Here is an 18069-nt window from a genome sequence, read left to right as displayed (position 1 = left end):
CTTCCACTGATTTCCACTTCTGTTTCTATAGACGTTCTTTCCTCTGCATGACCTGGAGACAGCTTGGCAACCCAAGGCAGCCTAAAGAGCTACTTCTATGCAGAAACTGCAGGTCCTAGAGTGTGCTGAGCCAACATCAAAGATAAAACATTAAAGATACTGACACAGCAATGGCACTGGCAATCAGCTCTTGCACGTGTGAAGAATCTGTAAGGACGCCGTTATATAGCTCCTTCTTCTATCCCTCTCATTAAGGTGATCTGCTACCACTTTACATCACTTTGTCAAATGTATGCTTGTCAGTGCAGTCTGCTGTCACCAAGAACATTCATGTCTGTGCAACTTCCCATGTTCTGCTAATTATCCTCTACCTGATACAACTTTGATCACTTCTTGAATATGGGATTTTCTCTGTAGCCAAGCACTAAGAATGCTTTATAAATCCTAGTTTTTACAAGGGTGGGGAGCTAACCTGGGTTAACTCTGAACTTTAGTTTTCTAGCTTTTTTTAAATTCTGTTTTAAATACTGGGTGGTTTTGCAAAAGGTAGATGTTTGGTGCAATTCAGAACATAAGTGAACAGACTGCAAAAATTGAAAGAATTTATTCCTTACTTATCCTATCCTTCTGCACTGCAAACCCAGGCTCCGGCAGGGAACAGATGACTTAACACCATCAACATACTGATGCACAGTGAGCAGTAGCACTTCTCACTGCACGGTCACCTTGCTGCCAGGGCTGTGGAGACAGGCTGGAGCCAGCTTCCAGCTAGCAACTCCCAACAGTATAGCCGTGGCTGCTGGGCCTTCAGTGTTGGGTCTTTCCCCAGCCCCTCAGCAAGTTTGCAGTTGGCATGAAATGTCATGCTGCTCACAGCATTCCGCTTAGAGGCCAAGCTGCCAGTGAAAACCAGCTCTACCATTTGAACTGCTCTTCTAAGTTACAAAGCCAGCTTTATTCAGTAGGGAAATAGTCAGCTTGGACAGGTAATTACATTCTCAGTTATCTCCTCCTTGACAATCTTCCTCCATGTTTACATCTTGGACCTGTTTTGGCATTTGGACGAGGCTGGTGCTCGTCTATCAGTGCATCGATCCAAAGATGTACAGGAACCCCTACACAATGACCTCTCCTATCAGAGGCAGCTTTAGTGTCACCTCTGGCCTGCATGCCCCAAGGAAAGCTTCCCTCTTGGCTTAGTGAAACCAGTACGTTTTCGGCTGGAGCTGAAGAAGTGGACGCTTAGCCAGAGCGGCCATTCGAAGACTTCTCTCCCACGGCCGTGCTTAAGGATGGAGGGGAGGCAGCGCCTCTCTGCTGGGATGGACATCTCGAGATAAGGGCTGGGCAGGCCTGACTCAGGCCGGCTCTGCAGCTCGAAGCCCGTCCCAAGGTACGACCCGACCGAGCCGCTTTTCCCGGCGCGTTCCCGGGATGCCCGCGGGAGCGCGCACGGCGGCGCACGCGGACCCGCCCTGGCCCGCCGTGGCCGCGGCGGCGGCGCCCTCTGGCGGCCGTGCCGGGTGCGCGCGGCTCCGCGTGCCGCGGCTGCCCGGGCCCGCCCGGCGCCCCTGCTCCGGATCGGCACGAGCGCCCGGGGCCGGGCACCCGCGGTACACAGGCGTTCCGGGGCTTCGCTTTGGGTTTTTTGCTGTTTGGGTTTTTTTCTGACTAAAATGACGTTAAAGACCAGCGGGTTTTACAGGAAAGATTGCGCAAACTTTCCGGAAAATCACCGGTAACTGCGGGGAGGGGGGGTGAAATACATCGGAGGAGGGAATACTCAGCTGTCCTTTTACGGCCTGGGCAGTGGGTCTACCGTGTAGCTTTATCTACCAAAACAACCTCGGTCTCGAGGCTTGGCTCAGCACTCATGGAGCACATGGTGCAGACACTGGCATGGCCATGGCTATGGCATAGACATGGGCACGGACACAGCATGGCCACAGGCACAGACAACGCCACAGCCACAGCATGGCCACGGCCACAGCCACATTACAGGCACAGACAAGGACATGGGCATGGCATAGACAAAGCTATAGCCACAGCCACTACCATGGCATAGTCATGGCTGCATCATGGCTATGGACAAGGACACTTGTCATGGCCATGGTCATGCCCACGCATAAGCATAAGCCAAAGCATAAGCATGGACAAGGACATATCACAGACTAAAATGCCAGGGCAATGAGCGTGGCCATGGGCAAAAAGGCTCTTGGACATGGCTACAGCACAGGTGCAGGCAAGGACGTGGACATGGCCATGGCCACGGCCACAGTCAAAATGCCATGGGCACAGCCACAGGCAGAGCATGGCCAGGGCCATGCCACCAACAAGGCCACATGCACAGACACGGAAAAGGGCACGGCCCTGGCACGGGCACTGGCACAGGCCAGAGCATAGCTACAGCACACAGCCATGGGCACGGACAGGGACACGGCACGGTCGAGGATTTGGATGAGGATGAGGATGAGGATGAGGATGAGGATGAGGATGAGGATGAGGACGAGGACGAGGACACGGACCCGGACGCAGCAGAACACGGCAGTGCCGCCCGCCCGCCGCCAGGGGGCAGCGCCGCCGCGGGCGGGCCGCGCAGTGCCCTCACGGCGCCCCGTCAGCGAGCGCGCGGCGGGCGGCGCTCATGGCGGCTCCGCGGCTGGGGCGCCCGGCGGCGGGGGGGAAATCGTTTCCGTCTCCTTACCCTGCTCCATTGCGGTTTTCTCCACTAGGACGAGCAGCAAAAAGTGAGTGGGGTTGAGGTCCAAGAGAGAAGATCAGATCAATTCAAAAGAAGGGAGGAGCGAGAGAGAGGGCAAATAAACAACTTCACAGCTTTTCCTGATTTTTCCAGTGAAAATGGGAGTATCTGTAGCATAGGCGAGGCTCTGGCCCACACGCTTCCCATACGCAGGCGGTGGCGGGTTTCAGGACTAGAACAGCTGTCAGTAGATTCCAACACAGCAAGTTCTGTTTTCCTTTGATTAAGAGATCGAGTGCAAAGGGCCAACCACCAGTCACTTTGGGGGGATAAAGCCCACAGAAACAAGAGAGAATTGAAGCAATCCTTTTCTTTTGATGATAAGGGTGAGAGATGGCACAAATGTCATCCAAATTGCTGAGCGTATCAGTATTGCCTGTGTTACGCTCACAGGTCAAACGCAGTGTGAAGTCAATGAGAATACCCAACTGCCAGGGCATCTGGGCTGTGTCAGAAAGACTTGCTGCTCTCTGCTGTCTTAGAGCTAAAAGAAAATTCAGTAAGTTGTGGAGTTGAATGCTTCATCCTCCTCCCTCCCAAGCTTGAAAAGGTGACAGATGTTTCCTCAGGGCCTGTTATTTTAGACAACTCCATGATTTATATATCTCTGCAAGCCTGGTGGGTGGAATTGCATGTCACAGATGAGCTGAAAATAACTTGTATATGCTCATATACAGACTCTGATATCTATTGGCCCATGTAGAAAAACTTCAAATTGAATCACATGATCTCTTGCCTGGCAGATGCATTAAGATGTACTGATGGAGCAATGGTGGCTTAAAGTGAAGTTGAAATGTTCAGTGAAGAGCACTGGCAAGGACTCTGGGTAACATTGTGCACAGCAGAACCACCAGAGCTTAGCCCTCATGATTGTTTTGCTAAGATAGGCAGTCACATATTGAGAGAAAATTCATATTTAGAACAATATGCAATTCCCTGTGGGATCATAGAACTGGACAGACTGCCTTTGGCCTCTGTGTGAGAGGTTCAGAAGATACCTGGAAAGTGGTTGCAGAACTTCGTTTGGATATGTGGGTCCTACTCACTAGAAGCAGTACTTGGGGAAATTCTGCTGTGGGACCTTGGAGTGTCAAGCTGTTAACACCTGGTCAAGTATTTGGGATAGCCTGGTGGAAGAGGCAGAGAAATAAATATGTTACATCCAGGCGTGCCCAGCACTCCAAAAATCTGTTAGGTGGCACTGTGTATGGCACATAGGCACACACTGGGCTGAAAGCCCAGTGTCAAGGCTAAGATGTAAGGGAATGTTTTTCTCAGGTGAACTTCTCAAAAGCAGACGTTTCTGCTTCCCTCCATCTGTAGAACCCAGGGAGTTTCACCCAGCTGCTTATTAAGTTTTCCCCTGAGTGCTGCCTAGCTTCCTTTGGGTACAGCTCAGAACCAGCATTCTCTGGGAGACGATAATATTTTCCAAGGCTGGGCCATTTATCCGTGCCAGCCTCTGGAGAATATGGAGAAGCTGTGCAGAAAGGCCCTGGGCACACTTGTCCACACCCTGTAGTCCGCAGTAGACATTCACATCCTGCCAAGGTAAACTTGTGTGAGCAGTGCGCCTGATTCACAGCCAGGGCTGCAGCAAAAGCAGTGAGGCAAGAGTGGCAGAACTTTAACTCCTTGGGAGGGGCTGAAGACAGAACTTGCAGCAGAAGACCCAAATTCTTGGCGGGAGTGTGTATCTCACAGGGTTTCCTGACAGAGATTCTGCTGTACCACATGTCATCTCTGCACTTAAAGTCTTTTTTGTTCTGGGAGGTCTTTTGTTGGGTTTGGGGTTTTTTCCCCTCAAACAACACTTTCAGGCATTTGTTTCTACTAACGTGAGTGCTTCCCAAACACTGGACTTAAACTTACTGTTGTCTAGTCCCCTTTGATCACCAGGATGTGATGACTCAGATCTGGAGCCTAAACCACTGCTTTTTAGAAATCGTTCAACCTACCTGTCTGATTCTTCAGAGATTATCTGGATTCAGCATGTGCTCCTTTCCCTTTGGTCAAAGCTGCATGACTTCCACTTTTCCCTTGCATCTTCCAGTTTCTCTGTCCCCATGGTTGTTTGCTATTCCTTTTCCTTCTTTTGAGTCTCTCTGCCACAAAGTGTCACACAAGGTGATATTTTCAGATACATGGTGGAGGTGATGAGGATGTTAATTCTGCTCTCAGAGGTTCATTTAGAAAAAACATATTTTTTAAACACCCACAAGCAAAAAGGGTTTAATTTTTAAGCTGATGAATAAATAATTTGTCCAGACAAAATGTTTGTGATGATAATGGTGCTGTGCCCTGAGGGAATTAAATTCAACTATCACTTTCCTGCTCACAAATACCTCAGTCCAGTGATGTCTCACGTTGTATCCCAGTCTGAGACTCATGGCCCCACTCCTGCAGGAGGAAAATACTTGCATCTTTAGAAAACTTGGGTGAAATTTTCAGTGGCATAGCAGGAGTAGAACCAAAGGTCTTCTGCTGGTTTACTCTTACCCAACACAATTTAGACCCCTCTGTCCAAAACTTTGCATGATGTCATGGGACAAATGGTACAAAATTGCCATTTTGTCTGGGAAGATGTTGGATCCATTTGCTCTTGCAATGTCTTGATGTGTGTGTGGCTGTATGGGAGTGTGGCAACACATCCCCTAATCTTCAGCCTGTGACTGTAGTGGAAAAAATAACATAGAAATGTAATTGTTGGGTTTTTTTTTTAATCATGCTGTGTTTTGTTTGTTTGTTTGTTTGTTTTAATGCCTCCCAGTTCTCATATACTAGTTGCAGTCCAGGAAACTTTGTGTTTATTAAGCACTGTGTAAATTTGCAGCTCTCTATAAATGTAAAATCAATAGGAGTGATAACAGTAGCAAAGTGCTCAGTCCAGCCCTGGTAAAAACCCAAGAGTGCTAAATCCTTGATAAGGTCACTTGCTTCACACAGGCACCTCCTCTCCATGTGAAAACACAGGGTGCAGCACAGAAGATATTTGTGTTCCCTGGCAAGACAGGAGACACTGAAAACACGTAATTCCCTGCAGGTGACAATGGCGGGCAACAACCTGAAGTACTCTTACAATCTATTGTAGAGGCCTTCATCCCTCCACAGAGCACTGCAAACACGTTCTCTTCTAGGAAATCAAAATCTTAGCCAACATCTGCTATCCTTTTTAATCTCTTCTCATAAGCAGATGAGAAAGGGGAGTCTCCAGTAACCTGATGGAGTGAGTAAGATTGTATTTTTGGAGGATGAGCAGAGCAGCAAAGATGAAGGCTTGTATGGCTGACCCCTCTGAACTGTGGTCTCCATCAGTGATGCCCACTCATAGCCTGGGCAGTTTCTGGGGTTCACTGAGTGTGTGTAGGGACCACACTCCCACCTTTCCCCAGGTGTCCTGGTGCTATAATGGTAGCTCTGCCTGCTCAGGCTACTCCACTTCCATCCAAACAGGCAGGTGGAAGGGCTTTGGGCATTTCACAGCTGGAACTTAACTTTACCACCAGGGGTAATAATTAAGTATTTACCATGGAAAAATAACTTGTATACCCCCTCTATCTTCTACTGTGGTGATTCTATCAATGGTAGAACTGCTGCAGACAGCTGTGGTCGGCTCCATGGGGTCTGCTCCTCTTCCCTTCCAGGTCCCCTTTAAAGATGGTTTAGGGGTCCCAGGTGGCTTACAGCCATTCATCTGGCCTCTGTCATGACTTCCCCTTGGACTTCTCTTGTAGACCTGAGCACCCAGGATAAATCCATTCCCTCCTGCCTGCCCACCACTCTCAGTGAGCCTGCTGTCATTCTGCTCTGTGGTGGGTCCATAGTGACCTTTGGGCTTTTTCTTTGCCATACTGCTGCAGTAAATCCAATCCATCTCCACATCAGTACCCTTCTGTTTTCTTCTTCCCTGACCTCTGCCTGCTAACACATCCCTAGTTACAGTGACCTTAGGTACAGGAAGAATCCTCCTTAAGTCCCCATCCCAAAGCTGGCAACTCCTGCTATTAAATAATAATCATACAGTAATAATCACCAGAGGGCTTGCAGGGACTTTGGGAGATCTCTGAAGCTGTCACCCCCTCTCCAAGGTGGAGTCACCCAGGAGCAGAGCATGACGTGGGTGTTAAATGCTTCCAGCAATTGGGATGCCGCAGCCTCCCCAGCTGCCCCCTGCGGCCCAGGAGACCGTCCTGGAGAAAAAGCACTTTCTTGAGCATAGCTCAGGCTACTCCAGCAGCTCAAATCCTTCCTCCTGCAAATAAGGCTGATGATTACTTGTCCTTCTTCTGGTGAATCTGGAGTAGAACTGATCATTGTCTGCTTTATTGAGCTTTTTATATAATAACAAAACAGCTTTTAGAGTAACTGAGAAAGAGGCGTTTGCTCACTTGCAAAGTCAGGAAATTCCCTGCCAATGGACATTCTTTGTCGGGGATCCTTTGCCAGCATAGGCTGAGCACTAAGCCCCACAATCTGCATTTTCCTTTTGAATGACTCCCACAAAATAAACCAAATATCACATCCAAGGAGATTTATTACATCCCTTCCAAGGGCGAAGCATTCCTCAGCTACATTCCACTTCTGTCTTTTGTGCTTAGGAAAGGGGAAAAAAATCGCTGTGATGCCTCTGGATCCCACCCCTCCAGGGCTTCTGTCGTTAATAAAGTCGAGCAGCTGGAGCCAGATTTGTCAGACTAGTCCTGAATGGCTGGCTCGCTCCTGCTGCAGGAGCAGCACCATCAGAGCAGTGCGAGGATTCCTGCTTCTGCTGAAAGACTAATAAGTCGTGGCACCACGTTTCCTCAGTAAAACCACCTTTTGTTGTTCCCAGTGACACCTTATCCCCGTGGCAGCAGCTTGCCAGAGTGGATCTTCTCGTTTCCTTGCTGCTTTGCCTCTGCATGATGCAAGAGTTTGCAATGCTTTTTGGGAGCTCAGATGTGCTCTCAGAGACTCTGCTTGAAGCAATTGCTCTCTCCAGGCTTTGCAGTGAAGCTTTTACCCAGATGTGTAAGTGAGGATGTGTATAGAGGGAGGCTGAGGTGAAACCTCTGTTGTGTTATCTGAGCTTAATTAAGTTTCACCCCTAAGCAGCTGCTAATTGATTGACCCCAGGATTGTAAAAGGGAGAAAATTTACCAGAGCTCATTAAAAGAGCAAAGTTTGGAATTTGAATTTTTTTATTTTATAGATGAATACCTTTGACTGATGTCTTGCTGACTGATATTCGTGAAACAAACTCTTTTCAGCAAATGTTCGTAGATGGATTTGGCTTTTTAAACCCAAATGAGAGAAATGGTGAGTACACAGATGCCTGTTCATCCTCACTGTGTCCCTTGCCAGCATTTATAGGTATCATTTAACTGGAGCTCTAATACTGCTTTCTGCTCCAGCCAAGGCTGTGCTAACCAGCTTGTTGTCTCTTCCAGCAAGGTATCAAGTACATTTCAATTTCATAGGCTTCAAAAGCTTTTCACAAAATTGACAAAAAAACCCTCCCCAAACCAAAGATTATTTCAGCCACCATAAAATGCAGTCACTGCAGGTGTGGGTGAAGCCAGCTGTGCAACAGCACAGGACAACACCCCAGTGCAATGGCGTAGTAATGGAGAAGGGGAAAAGATGCTGTGTACAAGGGGAGCTGCAGGATGAACAAAGGGAGGAGGATTGTCTTATCCCAAACAGCTGGAACATGGACTATTTGGAACATTCAAAGATTGTTTCCAATCGGATGATGTTCACATCTGTCCTACACAATCAAACTCCCATGCAGAGCAGGAGTCACCCGAGTCACAGTTGCCTTCTTCTCAAATACATCAGGACACTGTTTGCAGGCCTCCTCTCCAGGTACTAGTCCTGAGCTTTTGTTGGTGAGGTTTGATACAAAAGGAACTCATCCTGTCAGGACTGAGACATAGCCAGTGTGCAGAAAAGGCTACAGAAAATAGGGTGTGCAGAACAATGTGGAATAGATATGCACACCTGAAGATGTGAAGGATGAAGGATACCATTATGAGCACAATGGATGAGCAGCCACTGCTCAGCTGACAGGTGGCTACTAGAAGGCAAACTTTCACAACCAGCCCAGCAAAAGTTCCTTTTATCACTTGGAGTAAATTCACTGCAGCTCCCATCAGCCTTAAAACAATTTCAGATGGGTTTTAAAGCTATTTATAGTGTGGAGGGGAAAGTCCTGTTGTGTAGCAAACTCAAAAAGTAGTGTGCACAACCTGGATGTGAGTTGAGGCATATTTGAAGTTTCCCCTGACAGCCTGTGAATTGCTTCCCTTTTTTTCCTTGCAAGGACAGACTGTTGTCCTATTCCCTCCAGCTTGTCATCCTCAGAGAAGATGCTCATCTCTCCTGAAGAGATTTCATGCATTCTATGAAGATTTTCAAAAATTTGATGGAACTGTCAGCTCAATAGCAACATGGACAAATTACACTTGTCCTACATGGGTTTCACTGTGAACACATCTCTACAGTTAAGATTGTCTACCTCTGTCCTAGGCTTGTTTGCCTCTAGGCCCTTCAGAGCCCTTCTGAGTTGCTTTTCTGTCTCTTCTATTTGTAAAATGTTTAACATCTGTGAGCACTTACAGGAAAGTTCCAAATTTCACACCATATTTGAAATTTCCTGGTTTGTTTGGTCTCTGGTAGTGGTTCCCAAGAATAAATCTTTAGCTGTAGCTGTGAGGAAGAGGGACTGTTACTCTCTCTGTAGTGAAATGACATTTGTTGACAGGAAGGACTGACCTTCCAGGAGAAGATGTTACTGAGGAAAGGGAGGAAGCCAAGGGTCTTCTCTTTGGAGTACATGGATGTCCCCCTCCTGAGTGCACTTGTGACCCTCACAACTGTCTCCCCTACTGTTTGCTCTGTCTGCTTCTTTCTCTTTCTTCTTTTCCTCTCTCCCCAACCACACCCACTATTTAACCATTTAGATATAAAAATAAAAAATAAGAAAACCACCCAACCCACTAGACAGAGGGTTTGCTAAAGAAGGGTAATTTTAAAAGCAAGTCTTTGAGGTCAGTGTGTAATTGTACCATTGGGACTATGTGATCTGAGACAAAAATAATCCACTGAGTATCTGGTCAAGAAAGAGAGGATTGCAGCCTGCAGTGGAGGAAGAGTGACTTATATGCAATTGACCAGGCAGCAAAAGACCAGGCAAAACTACTTGCTGGCACTAGAATTAATATTTGTGTAGAATGCTGCAAAATATTCTGTCTGTGATGGGATCATTACAGCTGTTGCTCAGGTCACAGCCTCCCTTGGTATGTGCCAGGAAGCATTGGGTACTTCCTGGAAATTTAATGGTCTTCCACAGAAATAAAGATATGATGTGAAGTGTATTTATATATTAACCTGCTCACGAGGAACATTTCTGGTTTGATGTGGACTTTAGGGTGCTGAGGTTTTTTAACAGTTCTCCATTTTCAAACCCCTGTTTCAGGTGCTTTATGAAAATCTGAATTCTGCAAAAGGTTCATAGAACTGTAAGCCATGCTCTCAGAGTAAAGAAGGATGTTTTCACCCCTATAAATATCAGTTCCATTCTTTGCAGTTCCTTCTCAGTTATAAGTGACAGCAGTAAGTTATGTGGGCCATTCATATAATGTATTTTACCAGTACTTCCTTTAGTGCATTTTACAGGGAGAAGTGAACCTGCCAAGTGCCCAAATATCTCTGCTGCTGTCTGCTAGTCCTGAGAGCGCAATACAGGGGGTAGGAGGACCACACCACAGTGCTTTGTTTTGTTTATTGTTCTGGCTGAGACAGTGGCAGCCCCCATCACTTGGAAATAATGATGCCAATTCCCATACTGGGGCAAAACACTAACTGTTTACAGAGAGTCATGATTTTCCTGGCTTCAGAGGTGGCTCGGTGACACCAAGCAGACTTTCATCTCTCTTGTTCCTGAGTTACTTTCACACTATCCCAGATAAAAGCACCATAAAAATCAGTTTTATTGTGAAAGAAGTTAAATTTGAGAGATGGGAATATTCTTGTACATTGATGCCAGTGGCTGGGGGTATAGAGCTCTACCTGAATTGATGCTACTGGTGTTTCCACTCCAAGGTGTCCAGCCATGAACTCTCCAAGATTTCACTGCGGTTCAATATTTTCCTTTCTCAAACCACTGTCTGTGCATGAAAGGATTTATTTTTAATCAGAGGCCAGTGCTGTTTGCAGGGGTCTTTACTTTGTGATCTTCAATTCTGTTTCTAGGAGGAGACAGTGGGTTTCAGTACCTTCTTGCTGTGGCTGTTTCTGGGCAAGCCCTTCCCAGAACAGATGCCACTGATTCAGGAGGTCCTGCTGCCTCCCCTTTATTTAAGTGCTGGTTACACAGCTCCGCCAGGATCCATTGCTGCTGTAAACCACGTTCAAGGGATAAGCAATTTAGGGTTTGGAGTCATTGTAGACCAGCCCTGGAGACCTCATGCAATTGTTTTTCATCCTTCTTACACCCACAGTTCTGCTAGATTAGAATTACTGCACATTCCAGACACTCTCTGACTTGAATTTGAGTTGGGAAAGACACACACAAAAAAAGAAATTTGTGTTGTAAATTAGATTTCTCAGATTTCAGTGATTTGTCATGGTAATGTGGCTCAATCTATGCAGTCATAGAAACATTTCACAAGTTCAAACTCTTCCATGCTATTAACTTCCCCAGTGCGGCAGGGTGCAGCGACCGTAGGAGGTAAAGGTTAATTTCAAATCAGCTGTGGTAGAAAAAAGACATGGCACCCCACATAGGAAAGCATTAAACCTACAAAATGAGGATTAAGCTAGAAAGCATTCCCCAGCCCTAGAGATCTATTTGGGAAGACTGGATTCTTGGCTCAATTGTTTTGTGCCCCTTCCTGCCCCTGTACAAGTCCAACAGGGTATATGCTGCCTCTTGGTGCAGCTCAGGTCAGTGGGACAGCACTCAAACACTTTCCTGTGTGCATTGTGCTTGCCCACAAGCCAAACCAAAAACTGTAATTCAGAACTCACTCAATGGGGTGATCTAAAAATAATAGGATTAAAACCAGTAAATGATGGTTTTCTAGGTTCGCCTGCCTATGTTGGAGCCAGCAGGGCGCATTTTCAGCCAGTTCCCTGCAACTGTCAGAAGTCACCTAAGAGCAGGGCAAGAAGTTTCCACGTTTCCAGGACTTCAGGTGCCCAGGCTTTGAGAAAGCTGCTAAGTGTTCTGAGATACTTGGAGAAAGGAAGATCTGGCAACTCCGTTAGCCCTGTTTGCCACACAAACCAGAATGTCTCATTTCTCTAGTACCTCTTTTCCTAGAAAAACTGGCTGCTCACAACCTGGATGGGTGGTCTCTTCAATGGGTAAAAAACTGGCTGCATGTCCAGACCCAGAGAATTGTGGTGAATGGAGCTAAATCCATTTGGCAGCTGGTTGCTAGTGGTGCTCACCAGGGCTCAGTTTTGGGATTGGTCTTGTTTAACATCTTTATTGATGACTTGGACATTGGGATTGGTGGCACCCTCAGTAAATTTGCAGATGACACTAAGTTGTGTGGGAGTGTTGATCTGATTTGAGGATAGGAAGTCTCTGCAGAGGGATCTGGACAGGCTCAATCAATGGACTGAGGACAACTGCATGAGGTTCAGTAAGGAAAAGTGCTGGGTCCTGCACTTGGGTCACAACAACCCCAAGCAGCACTACAGGCTGGGGGAAGAGTGGCTGTAAAAGTGCCCAGCAGAAAAGGACCTGGGAGTGCTGGTCAACCGAGGCTGAACATGATCCAGTGTGTGTCCAGGTGGCCAAGAATGCCAATGGCATCCTGACCTGTATCAATGATAGTGTAGCCAGCAGGTCCAGGGCAGTGATCTCCCCTCTGTACTCAGTACTGGTGAGGCCACACTTCAAGTGCTGCATCCAGTTTTGGGCCCCTCACTTTAAAAGGACATCGAGGTGCTGTCCAGGTAGAGAGACTGATTTCTTCTACCATGCCTGCAGTGAAAGAACCAGAGGGAATGGCCTTGAGTTGATACAGGGGAGATTCAGATTAAGTAATAGAAAAAGATTTTTCATTGTTAGGGTGGTCAGACATTGGAATAGATTGCCCGGGGAGGTGGTGAAATCACCATCCTTGAAGGTGTTTAAGAGGCATCTGGATCTGTTCTGGGTGATATGGTTTAGTGGTTTAAGGGTTACCCTGATACTGCTGGGTGGATGTTAGGACTTGGTTATCCTAAAGTTCTCTTCCAACTTTGATGGTTGTATAATCAGTGGATGTTAGAGATGCACAGGTGCAGAGCCACAGGCAAGGAGTTCTTGAGCACTTCAAAGAGCCTCTTTCTTAGTGATGCTGCCTTTGGCCATGTTTCACGCTTCATGTTTTAGGCTGCTGCAACACTCAAGTTCTTGATGAATCAAAAGCTGTACAGGAAATGGCAGCACCAAAGGAACCTTCTCAGTATGTCAAGGAGACACAAGTACTCGGGGAGGACCCAGGAACTCTACTGCCTTGCCTTGCCTTGCCTTGCCTAACCTATCCACCCCAGAGTCAGCTGCAGAAACCACATCTCTCCCCACTTCTGTTTCCTTGCTGGGCATCTCTCTAGCAATCATGAGGAATTTGTCAGTGGATCTTAATGGAAGGCAGCTGATAATTATTATTTCTTTATTTCAGATCTCAGTCCATGCACGAAGAGCATGCCACACTTGGCAGCAGCTTTTTGATCCAGGTAGTCCCTCCCCTCCTTTTTGCAAATTGAGAAGGTCACACTAGGGGCAACTTCATTCACCAGGGCTTCCCCCAAAGGAGTTCTTGCTCTGCAAGAGGGCAGTTGGCTGGCCCAGGTGAGCTCTCCTGAGGCTGGGAGAGCAGTGAGGCCAGTTCCCAGGAACAGCTGCATGCCCAAGTGGCATGGACAGTGCCAGCCTCACCTGGCTTTCCTGCATCCCACCCCAGCCCCATGCACTGCTTGGGCAGACAGAGGAGGGCAGGGGAGCTGGCTGCCAAGAGTGACACGTCTGTGTGTGCCTGACAGCATCCGTTGCCATGGCAATGCATATTTGAGTCTGAGCCGAGTTGCATCTTCCCTGAAGTTGTGAATTGAGCTTAGCTTTATTTATTTAAAACCAACCATAACAAGTGTAAGAAAGACAAGAGACACATTACAAATCCCCTTGCACAGGACGTAGCCAAATGAGTCAGAGGCACTGCAGGCTTTAATCAGCCCACCTGACGTCAAACCTCTCCATCAGAGGAAAGTGCCGCCTGGAAATGTCAACATGCCCAAATGGAAAGGCCAGAAGGTAAATCTTTTCCTGTGCTCACTCACTGAGTAGGAAAGAACAATTAAAATTCAGCCAGTTCCCTAGATACATCTTAATAGCACTCTGATTGAACGTTATTCTCCTCCTGGTCCTCTCCCATCTGTGCTGTTAGTTGCCTGGGGACAAGGCCTATTGGTTTGAAGGATCTTTCTAATGTAGCATCATACCCCGATCCTGCAAGAACAAGGTGCTACCACCAGCAACAAAAAAGGGCTCTGTAGGAAAATTTTGTCACTGAAGTGACCTCTCCCACAAACACTGAGTTTACCATGCCATGACAGTGGTTCTCAGTTTCACACATGTGAATGCCCAGGGGTAAAAAGAGTAACTTAGCTTGGACCTATGCCTTTTGTCAACAGAAAGTTGGAACGAGGAAGAAAAGCAGCAGGAATTAGACCATTTTTTTGCCAGAGGTGTCAGTTACCTGAGGGAAGGTCAACACCAAGCCTGACAGATGCACCACAGCAATAGGAAATGATCATGATCTGTAACAGATGCAGATCTTCTGGGAAGAAAAACCCTCTTGCATCCTTTGCAACAAAACTCAAACTTTGGGCCCCTGTAATATACACAAGGTAAGAAGGAGCCCCCAGCTTTGAGTACAAGAAGCCTGTTCTTGAGTGTATATCTTAAGCTAGGTGTACAAAAGGGAAAGGGGTCAGCCAAGGACACCTACAGCTTTATGTGCCCCTTTGACAAACATCCAGCTAGGAAGCCTAGGAAAACCATCCATTCCCAGCCCACTGGTGTTTACCAGGGGTGACAAAGGGACACATACAGACATCAGGGAAAACAAGCACCCAGAGAAGGAGGAAGGAAGGAAGAATGTAAATGCAAACCGCACCACTTAAAAGCAGGGCAGCATTCCAGCTCCTCCAAAGTGCTCCCCACACCCAGCACTGTACTGCAGCCAATCTGGTGGGCTTCTGATCTTCCCAAAGCACTTAACACTTCTCCCCCTTTTATTTTTGTCCTAAATGTGTTTTGCTTTGGTGGCTGATCCTGGCTATGTGCCTGAGACTTTACACTGGGGTTGCTTTTCTCTAGGAGATGTCTGTAATGAAGGTTTCTTCCCCCGTGTTCTCTTCCCCCTGTAGTGAAAGTCTGTAATTACCACTGAGGGGTGAGGCAGACAGCACTGAAACAATGTCATTTGAACGGGGGTGAGACATGCCTGAATTGCTGGGTTGTGCTTTTCTCCTCACAGGATTTCTTGTGCATCTGGACCTTGCTTTTAACCCTTGGCAGTACAGGGAACATCATCCTCCCACTCCCCTGACCAGCCTGTGTGTGCTGTATCTACTTTATTCTGACCAGGGCAGATTCTGTTGGATGTAGCCAAGATGTGAGTATCCAACTTCTCTACCATGCTTGAAGGGTCAAGTGGCACAAATTTGCATGGATTGCCCTCTAGTCTTTCATGTGGGTAACTGGGAGTTTGGAGCTGACTCTATATGGCTCATACAGTGTGTCAAAGTAGAGTTGTTGCCATCCCTTGCCCTGACTCATCCAGTCCTGTTCCAGCAGCTCTTCAGCTGCCTCCTGTACCAAAGCCATTTGCTTCCCACTCCTTGATGCAAGGTATCTTCTTGAGGTAAAATTCAGAGTGTGCAGCTCGTCATCCTTCCTAGGGAAAGATTTGAGTTGTAGGAAATGGTTAGGAGAAAAAAGGTGATATATTCCCCCAAGAATGACTCTTCAGGTTGTCTCCAGCCCTATGAAGTCTGCCTGGATCCCTTCTGCAAGCACGTCTTGCAACTATGAAGGGTAAAAAACCTAGTAAATAAAAAGCAGTGCATAGGAAGCAGAGGTGGCCACCCTCTTCTGCTGTCCTGCAGCTTCCCATTCACATACTGTCTTCAAATGGTAACAAACTGCTGGAAGGAGATGCCCTCATATTGAAGTTACTCTGCACCCAGTCAGCCTGAAAGTTGTCTGATTCCCCAGGGAGATTGCCAGCTTATGCTCTTTCTGAGATATAGAGCAGGAAGGGGAGACTGTGTGTGACAAGGCAAAGGAGCAATCTTAGCTTGCCATGAAGAAATGAAGGAATTACAAAGAGATTTTTCCTCATATATCAGTTACTTCCAAAGTGGTGAGTTTTCATTTCTCCTATTTTGTTACAGTGCCCATTTACTATGTGGGGCTTTGCTTTCTGTCATACTGGCAGAAAGACATACAGCCACAGGCGGCTCAGCCACATTCCCAGGAGCCTAAAGGGGTTCTGTGAAGGGATGTTCCTAGGGTCGTGTGTCTTGTACTCAAAGCCTTCCTTTTCCTAGGCCTTTCCTCCTTTCTTGTCTGCCACTCGCTCCTTGTTTGCAAGGCTGACTTAAATCTATCCAAGGGCCCCAAGTTTACCCCAGAAAGAATAATAATTGTAGTGCTGAGCTCTGTGGCTTCCCTTTCATTCCCCACATAGCATTAGGGTGCTCATTGAAACCACAGCATTCATGGATCCTTGCCATATGCAAACATGCAATTAATATGCTCTTCACTTTCCCCTCTACTTCCTAAGCAATATGGGGGAGAAAAAAGCACACAAAATTTGTGGTGCACATTTCCTTATGACACACACGTGTCTGCACTTCTCTGCAGTGCTTCAGCATGGCTCACACCTACCTGGATTTGGTGGTCATTAAAGAAGTGTGTCTGCTTGCAGGCAGACATTTAATTTGACGTCCTGTGTAGCTGCACACAAAGCGATATGCAGAACATAATTCATTCCCTCTTTCAGCTGTGTCAGCAGATCTATGAACATTCTTTTTCAACAGGTGTTACCTCTTCTCTGTTTTTAGCAGGGAGCTGCAATGGGTGTGATCTCTGCACTGCTGCTTGCTGGTGGTGGGAACAGGTGTGCTGGGCACTGGGCTGGGAGCACACACAGCAGGAAGAAGGAAATGAAAAGCAGCTGATGCTGGCTGGAGAGGGGTGTGCAAGAGAGTTTAAACCAGTCACTGGAAGGAAATCCAAAGGGAGACACATTTCCTGGATGAGGCAGGGCTGTGGATCAGAGGGCAAAGAAAGGCTCCAGTGATTGCAAGTCCTTCCTCAAAAGTTACCTTTTGCTAGAGAATGTTTTGCTGTGTCACTATCCCGACATTTTCCTGGGTTTTTAATTGCCCCCATAAAAACCTAAATGAAGAAATCACAGCCAAAGGGTTGGATATGTAACTACTTGTGCCATCACACATGACCTGACTCCTAAGAGCTCATCTGGGGACTGTAGTACCTCTTCTTTGAACTAGGCTGAAAGTTCCATTTCCATCCTCACCTTGTTCTCAGTGGGCCTTCAGGAGCAGAGAGGACCTATAATGCAGCAGTTGCTCTCTCTGTCTGTGGTGCACAAAACAGAGAGGAAAACCCCACCAAAGCAATGTATGGAGAAGAAATAAATCCAGAGAAAAGACAAAGCAAAATAAAGGCAAGACTGTTGCAAAGAGCTACTGAAGAGCCAAAGTATGGAGTCTGCATGACTCCAGAAAACCTTCATGGCTAGGAAGACAGGCTGTGGCAGAAACAGGCATATTCCATCCATATGACCAACACTGGAAAAATAAACAGGACAAATGGTATCTTTCACAGACTTGAAGTAAAAGCTTTTCTTTGGTGGCAGTCCTAAAGAGCCAGCCTGACCTCCAAAGCAAAGCAGTTCTAACAGCATGAATCATTTCCATACCAGCTGTCCAGGCTGAAAACACTACACAGATGACCCCTCCTGTAACAACAGAGCCTGCATGCAGCAGACCAAAAATCACCGACATTTCACCCTACATTCCTCAAGAAACACTCATCCTTGAAGAGTCTGTGAAACCTCCTGGCACAGTCCTGGGTGGGGGAACCAAAAGCTTCAGCTTGGCTTGTAGCTGAATGGCCTGGATTGCTGTCCACGTGTTCAAGCCCAGGGCTTGCTTACCTTGTCTTGTGTGTCCTGCTCACAACAATGCAGGGTGAAGGCAAAGCAAATGCAAAGTGATACAATGAGAGACTTGCAGTT

The 18069-nt window shown here is 47.1% G+C and overlaps 1 protein-coding gene across 6 annotated transcripts in view; it reads left to right on the top strand.

The window, feature by feature from the left end:
* The first annotated feature begins 2610 nt into the window (after positions 1–2610).
* The window catches only part of CREB3L1 (cAMP responsive element binding protein 3 like 1), a 63345-nt gene continuing 47886 nt past the window's right edge, over positions 2611–18069 (top strand). The window contains exons 1-3 of one of the 6 annotated variants that reach the window (XM_077180142.1): positions 2633–2747; positions 7953–8059; positions 15280–15417. Coding sequence is in view for 1 of the 6 variants with exons in the window: in XM_077180141.1 (XP_077036256.1) it covers positions 8048–8059 (12 nt within the window). In the remaining 5 variants the exon portion in view is untranslated. Of the gene's footprint in view, positions 2748–7952; positions 8060–14035; positions 14052–14431; positions 14648–15279; positions 15418–18069 lie in introns of those variants that run through there. The other 5 variants (XM_077180143.1, XM_077180141.1, XM_077180144.1 and 2 more) reach the window with 5 other exon arrangements.

The sequence above is a fragment of the Agelaius phoeniceus genome, chromosome 6 (genome assembly GCF_051311805.1).
Source record: "Agelaius phoeniceus isolate bAgePho1 chromosome 6, bAgePho1.hap1, whole genome shotgun sequence".
NCBI lineage: Eukaryota > Metazoa > Chordata > Aves > Passeriformes > Icteridae > Agelaius > Agelaius phoeniceus.
This window is presented reverse-complemented; position numbering and strand designations above follow the sequence as displayed.